This window comes from Danio aesculapii, chromosome 2 (assembly GCF_903798145.1).
Source record: "Danio aesculapii chromosome 2, fDanAes4.1, whole genome shotgun sequence".
NCBI classification, from domain to species: domain Eukaryota; kingdom Metazoa; phylum Chordata; class Actinopteri; order Cypriniformes; family Danionidae; genus Danio; species Danio aesculapii.
In genome coordinates, this window is record NC_079436.1 from 9,170,144 (window position 1) to 9,182,382 (window position 12,239).

Consider the following 12,239-nt stretch of genomic DNA (forward strand, 5'->3'; position numbering starts at 1 on the left):
TTGAAAATAGACACAGTCAAGCATATACATGATTAGGGCAGCAACAACGAATCGATTACTAAAAGAGTTGGCAACAAATTTCATAACCGATTTATCGTGTCACGCGGTGCAGAGACGTTTGATTATTAAAAAAAACGTTAGTTGAGCGCGGAGTGGAGTGAACGCACTCTGCCTCTATCGCACACTGATGCCAGCAGAGTTCGGTGCATCAGTGACAGGACGGAGCAAACAAACGCGCGAGGAAAGAAACATGGCGAAGGCAGAGAAATTTGTGTCACCCTAGTCATCTAGGGTATGGGAGCATTTAACACTAAATTAAAAGTGTTAAATATAAAAGTGTGTTTACGGCCAAATATACAAAAGTGATGACAGGAGCACCACGGCAATGATCCAGCACCTGAAACACAAACATGTTGGAGTCTTTGATGAGGAAGAAGGGAGCAACAGCAGGGTAAACCACTACAGAATACTCCTATTGTTCCGTTTTGAAGTGAGGAACTTAATGTCCCTGGTGCTGGTGTTGGTAGAAGCATGACATGAAAAATTCGAACTGAGCTTTGGTGCGTTGGCTGGCGCTGAGCCAGAGAAAGACGTTTCATATTATCACAATTATGCAGTGTTTTTAACCACCCAATGCTTATTTTATGTTTTAGACATGTAAATACACACAAGTACTAGTAAAACAATACATTTAGAGTTTGTAAAACACACAAGAAAGTCTATGGAAGTCTAACAATCCATTCAAATCTAATTTGCCGATGTGTATTATTCATATCAGATACACGTAGTTAAAAGTAACAATAAAGTTCAATCTATTCTTCTCCTAGCTGGCCAGCTACTTGCTTGCATACATTTTGGGAGTAGCTGATGAATTTATGTGCTGAATTCTGCGTGTTGCGCTTTTAGAAATGAGGCAAGCAAACATGGCGATGCCCTTCTCACGTTATAGATCACGGTCAAGATCGTTTATACGTCTTTTAAACAACAAAACACTCACTTACATGTTTTTGTGAATTGGGATATCAAGCAATCGTGTGAATATTTAGTATTGAAACGGAAAAGCATAACAAAAGGGATACACAGCGCTATTGTGGCTGCGGTGTGTCACGTGACAAACATGACGCGTCTCCACAGAAACGTTAAGGGTGAACGGTCTAAAATAATGATCGCAAACAAACTAACAAAACTCACTACTGGCTCCAGATAGAATATATTAAACTCACCAGTGAAAGGGTCAATAACAGAAGTAAAGCAGCGGTGGTAGAGTTTCTTTGCATTGCAAGACTAAAGACACGTTTTGATTCACTCGCCTTTTTTGTATCATTTATTTTACAATCTGTTGCCATGTATAGCTGCACTGCAAAAAAGCTTTTCTTACTTCGTAATTTCATCTCGTTTCCAATCCAAATATCTTAAAAAACCTTAAATCAAGAACAGACAAGAAAAATGGCATGAGACAATGAAGTGATGCTTAAAATAATTTAGCGTGTTTTAAGCAATCGCCTAATTTTGAGGTGTTTTTTTTTTCTCAGAAAACAAGACATAATTTCTTATGCCATTTCCTGTGTCTAGTATGTATCTTGATTAACTTTTTTTTTTTTGATATTTGAATTGAAAACAGGACAAAAATACTGTTCATTTATTATTATTATTATTATTACAACAGCTCAGGGATGTTTAGTGACATCATGTTTGTGCACTTTCCAAAGATTTTAGTTGTGTTTGTGAATAAAGGGTTGGAAATGAATGCTTTTCTTATTTTTTATCCGATTCATCAATTAACTGGAAAAAAAATAATCGACAGATGAATTGATTATTAAAATAATAGTTAGTTGCAGCACTATACATGATGGCAAATTGATTAATCTAGAAATCTTAAATGTTATTTCAGTTTTAAATAAATCATACCAGCTAATTAAATCACACTAGATTTTAAAGAAATATAAATAGATATTAAAATAAATTTAAACTAAACAGATTGTGTTTTATGATATGCTATAATAAACTTGAACGTGCTTTGTTTTTCTTATTAATTACCACATATACATAGACATTACATGAAACATTAGGTCATGAAAATTTACTTCAACGTCATAGAATTTTAGTAGTAAAAATGTGGATGAACCCTGCCTCTAAAATATGTAATCTACCTTATTTGACTTCTTCTAAATAGCACAAGTTGCTGGGTGATTATTATGTGTATTAAAGGTCTAGCTGTAACAAGAAGGAACATCACTCACTCATTTCTGTCTTTCTCTCGTTCAGTTTGGATAAACCTGGCTTGTCCCTGACACCCCACCCTGTGCCTCATCCCAGAACGGAGCACTTAACCATGCCCAAGCAGGGGGCAGTCGTGCCCAGAGGTACACCGCAGATGTATCCGCAGCAGCAGCCTGAGCTCTTCTATCCAGAGCCCGCCAGACCTCCTCCCTCAGGTTCTCAGTATGATGCTCAGTACCCAGCAGGTGATTGCAGTTGCTTGTCTGAACATATTATGAAGATGATGTGATTTTTGTTAGTTTTTTTTTCAGGTCTCTTATGTTAGGCTGGTATGGTATTTCACACAAAAAATATTTAAGATTCTGGGCATAAATCAGTGTAATCGCATATATCTTGAGAAATGCTGATTGAACAGGTCAAATTACGTTAAAATGCACAAGATATTAAGATGTATGCACTGAGAAATTCTTTGGGTTTATTTTAAATGGATGTGCTCAAGTAATTTTAGACATTAAAACATTTTAAAGATTTCCTTAAAAGTACATTTTACAGTTTTCAATTTATTTAATCTTCAAATGCCCATTTGACACATCCACTGACAGCTAAAAAATGCCATCACAAGTAATGTTTTCTGTGATTTAATAATTTTAAAATTATAATGCTTCTCAATCAAGAACCAGTAGGAGAACAGAATCTGATTATGCTGCTATCTATTTGTGAAGTATTCAATTCGCTTTTGAATTTCACTTGTAATTTCAAAATAATCTTGGTATAGGTAGTATTGAATGCACATTTTAGAAGGCAAGACCTTAGAAGATATTTGACGTTTGATAATGATATTTGACAATGACACTTAGGCAATGTTTTGTTTACGCGACAACGATATAGCTAAAAATGGAAACGTTTTTCCCTTGTGTTTTGAAAAATTTCACATCTACAAAATAACATTCTGTAAATGTTTCCCGTTTACACATCTGCAAAAACAGTAGAAAACGCTGCATTACATATGCCAGGACAACATTTGGCATTGTCACCTAGGTAGTAAACCATACCTATACGGAAGTGATGACGTGCCTTCTGTGGCTTGGTGCTCATGTCTAGGTATAATTTTAATTTGCATCTATGCTTTTGGTTGTGATGTGAAGTAAATTCACACTTTGCTGATGAGGCGTTAGGAAACACTTGACTAGCAACAAACCTACCACATACTCTGCCAGTGGTGTGCATGTTTGTTTGTGCTTGCCTTTATCAATACTCTCCTAAACATGTACTATGCACTCGTATGACTTTTTGACATTTTCAAAGACTTTTGTTTTTGAGGGTTTACACTGGCATAACGGTGGTGGCATTTTCAGAAACTTCCACTTTGAAATCATGTTTTAAATTTATGCGTTTTCAGTAGGGATGGCCGATATTGCAAAAACAATTATCACGATATCATGTTTCATATTATTCGATATTGATAAATATTGAATATTTTTTTTAACTATATATTTAGGAATAAATATATTTTTTACCAACCAATGTTACTAAGGCAAATACTAAGGCAAATTACTAAGTAGTGGCGCTACTAGCTTAACTACATTTCTCAGTAGAGTTGCGGTAGCGTCTCTACTTTCTAAATCAAATAGCTTTTAAGTAGCGAAGCAGTTTTTTATTCAATTAGTGCATTAGCATCCACACAATCTACATTTACCAATTGCGGATCAATAAGTGATGACAACAACATTCACGGAGCTGTGAGAGCCAGTGTCTAGCCGATGAAAGTAAATCCATATGATGGCGAGAATGACGATTTATTCTTCTTTCTGTTTTACGGTGGTCGACAACAAACTATTTGGTGTTATTGCCACCTCTTGCTCTTGTAGGTGATGTCGCCAACCAATTAGGCTAACACGAGAATCTTGCTTGATGAGGGAGTCTATATATATATATAATAATAATAATATAAACAGTGTTAAAGAGACTCATAAACTCGATAAATAAAATTTTATAAAGTGTGTGCAATGGTAAGGTGTAAATACTGAACAATCAAAGCAGACTTTTAGGTAAATCTACATCTGTAAGGTGTAAATAATGAGACGGCAAACCTCAAACTCTGTAAACAAAATAAATTATAATAATCAAATCTGAACCTTCAAGTAAAATAACTAACCATCATTATTCAAATCCACACTGCAACATTACAAATTGTGAAGTTGAATGACTATATTACCCCTATGCTAAAAAAACTGTCATATGAGGAGCTAGTGGCTGGGATGGACAAGAAAGGAAACCAAAAAGCCACAACATGTGCACGTCGCTCCAATGTTTACATCGTGCAAGTCATGTGCCTCCATTAAAAATGACAAACTTACACCCTAAGCTTATTGGCATTGATTCCACCTTTATCTCGAAACTTCCTACCAAATCTTTTTTTTATCGTTATTGACAGTGGTGTTCGGTCAATAAATATCGATACCGATTTTATCGCCCAGCACTAGTTTTCTGCCCCAAAAACCAAAATGTGGGTAAGAAGTTTTTTTAACTGAAAACTTAGGCAGTGTGCATTACTTCCAACTGTCATATGTGACGCATTCGGTGTGCAGCCCACTTTAATCCCCTGGGTAGTCTTGACTCTGCAGACATTAAAGGGATTATTCACCAAAAATATTTATTTTGTAATGTACTCGCCCTCCACTTAGTCCAAACTTTATTTCTCCATTCAAGTGATGATCACTGATCAAGTACAGTCATGATAAAGTGCAGAGGATCCGAATACATGGAATAGACGCACCGCAGACATGCTGTTTGCATCTAGGCATGGGTTGTTAACAGAGTTCAAGGTTTACTGTGGTTTGGAAAAGTCAGGGCTTTAAAACCACTAAAACTTTCAGTTATACCATTCCTAAGGTATATGTAAGGGTTTTTAATGTGTTGTTTTTTTTAATTGTGCTGTAAAGAAATCTGTGTTTTTTAAACTAATGAAGACAGCAGAAGTACATGATGTATTTCAATTATTTAGCCTGACATGTTTATTGGTCCAAAATGAAATGTATTTTGTTCAATGGGTTAAACGTTTTTTTTTACCAAGACAATTTAAAAATAACTTATTTTAGAGCAGTCACAATACCATGAGACCGTGAAATTGTGATATTTTTATCCAAGGTTATATAATACCATCAGAAACTTATACCATACCAATAAAATCTTTTGGCCGAAAACCGAAAATGCACTTTTGGGCCGTTTTTGGCTGAAAATCTTCAATGTCCGAATATTCGGTGCACCCTTACTTAAGGGTTTCTTTCTACTGTAGAACACCACAACAAAGGCATTTTAAAGAGTGCTGATAACCAGACAGATTGATAAAGATCGACAAGTCCCATTACTCATATGCATACATTTGTTTTCTTACAGGCAATCCTTACACGTACCAACCTCCACAATACGTTCCTCACCGATACATCCGTAATCCACCTCCAGGCGAGTCAGCAGTGCCACCTTACCCAGAGCCCTACCCAGGTTACGGCCCAGAAAGCCAATATCAGGGCCACCACTCCGGTCCCTCTTTCTCAACACACACCTATGCACCGCCCTCCCATTACAGTCGCAGACACTATCCCGCACCCCCACCCCCATTCGCCCCTCCCAGAGATGACTTGGTCAGGATGAGCCCGGTTCCTTTGGATCTTCCCCCAGCTGCTATGCCTCCTCCAGCAGGGCCCGCAGGTTCTCTGTACCACACTCAAGAGGCATCATCCAGAGACCGATACGCACCGGACGGGTACTATCCTGCTGGACCGCACCACAGCCAAATGAGGTCTCACATAAGAGTGAGTTCTGTCTTTCTGAAAGTTTTCTCATGCTGAACAGTACTACTTACTCTTGCATTGATGTGGTAAAAGGGCTTAACATGACTGTGAATAATCTATATTTGAACAACAAAGTAGATTTGGGATACAGTTTTGCATGTATAGTATGCATTTCTACCATTATAAAGAGACTTTTGCCATCATTTACTCGCCCTTGACTTGTTTTTTGTTCTGTTGAGCACAAAAGAAGATATTTTGAAGCATGTAGGAAACCTGTAATCATTGACTTCTATTGACCCTGTTCTTCAATGCAGAAGTAGGCTCGTTTTTGTAATTGTTTTAGAACTTCCGATTCATCTGCCTGTGGGAGAAATGACTAGGAATAATTAAAATAGTCAGAAACAAACAAGTGTTTGCATGACTATACAGACGAAGCAGGATAATATAATAAGAAAATATAATTTTGCAATATCAATCAGCATAACGAGCTGCTTTTAGTGTCTAAAAATGAATGGAAGTGAATGAGACTGGAAGTCTCGAGCCAAAAAGATTCAAATACCCGCTCATATGCAAAGAATAAGGTGAATAGGAGGAAAAACAAAAACTATAGAAGTCAGTGGTTTCGGGTTTTCAACATTCTACAAAATATCTTTTTTTGTGTGTTCAACCGAACAATAAATTCACACTGGTTTGAGTCGATGGTGTGTAAAGGATGGCACAATTTATTTTTGGGTGAACTATCTGAGGGGTGTAAAGATGCATCATGCTATCAAGATATTCTTTACTCAAAGAGTTGAGTTGTAGGCATAGTGGAATTTAAGGTAACAATGGCACCACGGTGCGGACCTCCGCTGACTGTGCACGCACCTCACAAGGCTTTTATACTTGACGCGTTCACTGTTGAGATATTCTTTAAAATGACAGGGGGGCGGTCAAAGGAAACTGACTGTAAAATCGGACAGATAAAAAGAGAAGTAGAACGTTTCCAGAACTATGTCATATCGTTAATATCGATCGAGATTTTTAAACTAATTATTTTTATAAATTATTTTAATGATTATAAAGATTTTTATTACCATTCAAGATTTTTTTTTAAATCAAACTTTGATGCATCACTTGCTTTTGTTCATTTCTCGGACAGTTTTGCCTATTAAAGTTTATTAAAATATTAATAACAAGAGAACATGGGCTGCTCTACAAATAGATTTTTTTATCATGGCAAGAATAAAAGCAAAAAAGTACACTTACTAAAAAGTACTGATGTTGTTTTAGATTGAGCCCACTCCACAATTCACACATTATTGTCTGGCTAGTTTCTGTCCTCTACTTATGCTAAAAAGGCAATAATGGTCCAACATTGCTGACCATTATCGCCAATAAAGCCTAGAAAAACAGGGCATCAGTCTTTTGTAAACTGATAGGTTCAAATATTCTTTTCCAGTTATCAAAGAAATAATTAGTTTCTTAATTATAGTTTTGTAACTATTAAATAGTATTCAATTCAAAATTGTAATATATAAATCAGTGTAAAACCTATAAATGGTGGAAAAACATATTTCTATATTTGTGTACCTGGGTCTCTACCTTTGACATGGCCTCTTTTGGCTTTAACAAACGTATCCCTCAGGTTTTTCCAAACTTTTTAACAAAAACTTTCTTCCTTTCTCATGGCTGTTGCAACTTTTAGCCAAGAATTATTGGCCATCTAGTTATCCCAATGATCACGCATGATAAGATCATAAAGATATCTGTACAGTTGTACTGTTTCAGACAAAATGTCCTCAAAGTGTTTCATATTCAACTCAAATCAAACGCAGCAGCGCGCAAACTGTTCGCTCAATTCTCAAAAAAATTTGCTGTGCTCCGCCAGCCGAAATCATGTCACGCGCACCCAAAGCGAACCTCCACAAACACAGTGATGATGCCACATTCGTTGAGTGTAAACCAGGCTTTACCCTGGACCATAAAATCAGCAGGGTATCTAAACGGGTCTTTAATTTAAAAAAGTCTTAAAGTCATTAAAAACATTGTCTTGTAGGTCGTAAATAATTTTAAATGGGTCTTAACTTAAACTACCCAACAGTACATCTAAAAACTGTTCATAACTAATATTATAACTGTCTGTTGTGTGTTAGAGTTTTTTAAGGTTATGTTGAAAAAATAGGATGTACTATAGTCTGCATGTTTTGACATTTCAGATATGTGGCTAAGAAACGACTAATTAGATTTATTTTTTCCCTGCTGGGCTATTTTAAAAATCCTTAGCGTTTAGCTCTTTATAAGTCTGAAATTTCATTCATCATGGTCTTAATGTCTTAAGTCTTTAATTTTACTTGGTAAAACCTGCAGAAACGCTGATCGGTCATAAGTGTAAATTTCTAAAATGTACATTTATACAGCACATAAAAACTGAATAAACAAGTTTGTTAAAATGTTGATTGACAATATTTGACTGAAATGCAACTATTTGAAAATCTGGAGTTTGAGTGTTCGAACACTATATAAACATTGATAAAGCTGTGTAAATTAAGTGCTTAGCAGTGCACATTACTACCAAAAAATTGTTTGGGATTTTTTAAATATTTATAAATATCATCATGGAACATGTTATTTACTTAATATCCTTTACTTAATATTTTAGGCATAAAAGAACAATGAATAAATTTGGGTATTGCCAAAAATATACACGAGCAATGTAAGAGGTTTTTTGCTCTGGAGTCACACCATAGGACAGAAATAAATGTAAAATCTACATTTAGTATAGAGAAAAATAAACTGACTACTGTTTGTTTGGGTGAAAGAAGAGCCCTCGCCAAGTCATTTAATCAATTGAAAAACTTGTTGACATTTATTTGTGTGTTCTCTGCTGGGCAGGACCCGTATCGCTCTCAGCCCAGTCTGGATGACTTGCATCGCCGACGTAAGGAGCTGCTCGTCCAGCTAGAGGAGAGGAAAGTCATCTCTCCTCCGCCCTTCGCTGCCTCCCCGACTCTCCCCACACACCCGTTCCCCCACGACTACCCTCAGGAGGTGAGTCCTGAAGAGGATTCTTTAGCTCTTATATGATGAAAAATCAATATCATATGGAAGTTTACATTCACCACACAATAAAAAAAGTAAATATTACTTTTCATTTCATCATATTTGAGAGGTGAGAACATGAATTCAAGGCCTGGAAAGTACTAAAAAACAAACAAATGTCCTTAAAATTGCTTGAACTGAAAGTGTTTGGGGTTATTTTAACCATAGTACTGTGTTGCTTTCAAAAATCTTGTACATGAACACTGGCAAATAATGCATTTTATCAATATTTGGAAATATTGGAATATATTGGAATATTTGGATTATAGAATATTTATTTCACCATGGATTTGTGAAAGAGTGGGACCCTGATTATAAAAAGTACTCAATTCATTTAGTGCTTTTTGTCTTCTGAATGTGTGCAGTATCTGGAGGATGGCTCTAAGGTCTTTGGAAGTCGAGAGCCAGATTATGCTGGGCAGTATTCCCCCTGGTCATGTGACACCATAGGATCATACATCGGTTCCAAGGACGCTAAACCAAAAGATGTCAGTAGTGCTGTGGAGATGATGGCAAGTGATCTCCCCTTGTCCTTTCTTTCCACAGATCAGCTAAGACTATCGATAATCACTGTTTCCTTGTATTTTCCTATTCCAGACTGCAGAGGGAAAAGTTTTGCGTGAGCCTGCGCTGGACACTCAGCGGCGCTCTGCAGAAGCCAAAGACGACGATCCCATCATTCCCTTTGGTCCTCTGCCCACTGTGTCTCCATTTGGTGCCATTTCGCGTACCTCTAAAACGGGTTACCAGACCACTGGGCCTGTGCAGGCCATAGCATCCTCACAGGCCTCAGGGCCCAAACACATGACGATGACAGGTGAGTGTACATCTTTATAACATCATAAGATAAGACGGCAAAGATGAGATGTGTTCTCGTTCCTTAAAGATGCTATTGATAAATCCATAGTACTCTGGAGTACATTTGTGATTTTGCTTGAACCGAGTTAAAACAAAAGCTCCAGTACTGCTAATATAATCAGCCATTCATTCATTTATTTTTATTTTTTAAAGGATTTGCTTAAAAGACAAAGTTTTGTTTTCAGGGTAATCTGAACGGTACTAACTTGAAGTATTTGGTTAAATAAGCAAAACTGAACCCCAGTTTTAAAAAATAAAAACGCCCTTTTTTCCCATAGTTTTAAAGAGCCCCTATTATACATGAAATAGGGTCATATTTAGGTTGTAAGGGTCTCCAACAACAGTCTAATATGCATGCAAGGTCATAAAACACTTTGATGGTCTTATAATCTGCATTTATTTTTACCTAATTATCCCAACGACTCCCATATGAATCGTTCAGCGATTCATTTGTACCCAAACCCCTCCTCAGCGCGAAGCTAATCTGCGCTGATTGGACCGATGACAGCCTGCTGCGATTGGTCGACAGTGACAGGCTTCAGCACGAGACAGAGTGAAATGCCCAGCTGGTAATCAACTATATAAAAGTAGTCACAGTGCACACGCGCTTCATAGTGTAAGGCTTTTTTCACACACACACAACCCTCCTCAGAAGAACTGGGGAGATCGACGCGAGTCTCCTAGCCTCTCCCTCTCCCTCTCTCTCTCTCTCACACACACACACAACGCTCCTCAGAAGAACTAGGGAAAGCAACGCGAGTCTCTCTCTCTCTCTCTCTCTCACACACACACACACACACAACGCTCCTCAGAAAAACTAGGGAAAGCGACGCGAGTCTCTCTCTCTCTCTCTCTCTCTCTCACACACACACACACAACGCTCCTCAGAAGAACTAGGGAAAGCGACGCGAGTCTCCTGTCTCCTAGCTTACGATCGCCATAGCAACGACAAACGGCAGTGGAACGCGAGCTCACAAAAGCCTTTAACGTTAAATCCGTAAACAAAGCGGCACGCGTCGCGTTTTTAACGTGGCTTACATGTGATAAGAGAATATAAAGAGTAACTGCGTGTACTGTACCAGGTTAACAAGTAACAAAACACAATAAATACATAATTTGCAAGTTAAACGAGGCAACAATTTTAATCGCACTTACTTACACTAGTGAATAAACCTCAACCACTGACTCTTCACAGTTCACAACTCATCTTTGGGTAGAGACTGTCAATATTATCCATCTGAGCACAGCGTGACTTCATTCGACCGGCGGCGTCTGTGTGTGTGTGTGTCTAGTGTTTTTTCTGTGTTAGTGGGCGGGGCCGCAGGTTTCAAATCTCCCTGGTTTGCGCGCGTAACTACTGGCGAGGCTTGTGTTTCGTGGCTGCGTCATCGCGAAACACCTAATGACTCGTTATCAAGACGACTCGTTTGAAGCACTATGAGTCGACTCTTTTATAGATGAATCAATAGTTTTAAACACTGTACACTTACAGATTTAAGCCTTAGCTGGATATTTCACTTCACTTAGAGCTGTGTTACACACTACATGGAAGGGCATTTTCAAAAACCCATAATATGGGCTCTTTAAATGTTATGTTGGTCACATGGATTTGATGCAATGCCCAACAGAAAGCTGCTTCTGTGGCAGCCGTGCTTCAGACATCACTACACTTTTAATGACAATCTAAGAATTATACATTTTAAGTTGATGTGTATTGTAATGTCTAAAGCAAAGCTCCCATAGAAGCAGCATATATGCACCTCATCCCTAAACCCAACCCTCACAGAAAATTTTGAATGTTAAAATAATTAACAGGGTGTCCGCTGGGTCTTAAAGTCTTAAAATGACTTAAATTTCAAAAACTAAATTTTAGGCCTTAAAAAGTCTTAAATTCACTAAAATATTGATGCCCTTCTGCTTGGCTCTAAATCTGTTCTTTCCAACACTCAGTCTTTTAGTATATCCATCAATAATTCTCCAGTAAATATTAGAACTCATGCTAAAAGTCTTGGGGTTATACTTGATGGTATGCTTTCATTTAATTCACATATTAGTAATAGTTCACGATCTGCCCTTTTTCACTTGAGTAACATTGTAAGACTTCGCCCTTCACTATCCCAACAAAGTACTGAAGTGCTAATACATGCTCTGGTTACATCAAGGATTTATTATTGTAATTCCCTACTATCTGGTATCGCTCTTAACCAACTTCACACATTACAGTTAATTCAGAACTCAGCAGCTAGGGTAGTCACCCGCCCGCGTGCTTCTGAACACATATCCCCAATT

The 12,239-nt window shown here is 37.5% G+C and overlaps 1 protein-coding gene across 6 annotated transcripts in view; it reads left to right on the forward strand.

Annotated features, from left to right (window-relative positions):
* The window catches only part of rc3h1b (ring finger and CCCH-type domains 1b), a 33,989-nt gene that overhangs the window by 14,268 nt on the left and 7,482 nt on the right, over window positions 1–12,239 (forward strand). For 5 of the 6 annotated variants that reach the window (XM_056472171.1, XM_056472204.1, XM_056472188.1 and 2 more), the window contains exons 10-14: window positions 2,266–2,465; window positions 5,617–6,032; window positions 8,886–9,041; window positions 9,458–9,604; window positions 9,690–9,909. In XM_056472171.1, the coding sequence (XP_056328146.1) occupies window positions 2,266–2,465; window positions 5,617–6,032; window positions 8,886–9,041; window positions 9,458–9,604; window positions 9,690–9,909 (1,139 nt within the window). The remainder of the gene's footprint in view (window positions 1–2,265; window positions 2,466–5,616; window positions 6,033–8,885; window positions 9,042–9,457; window positions 9,605–9,689; window positions 9,910–12,239) is intronic. The other variant, XM_056472196.1, reaches the window with a different exon arrangement.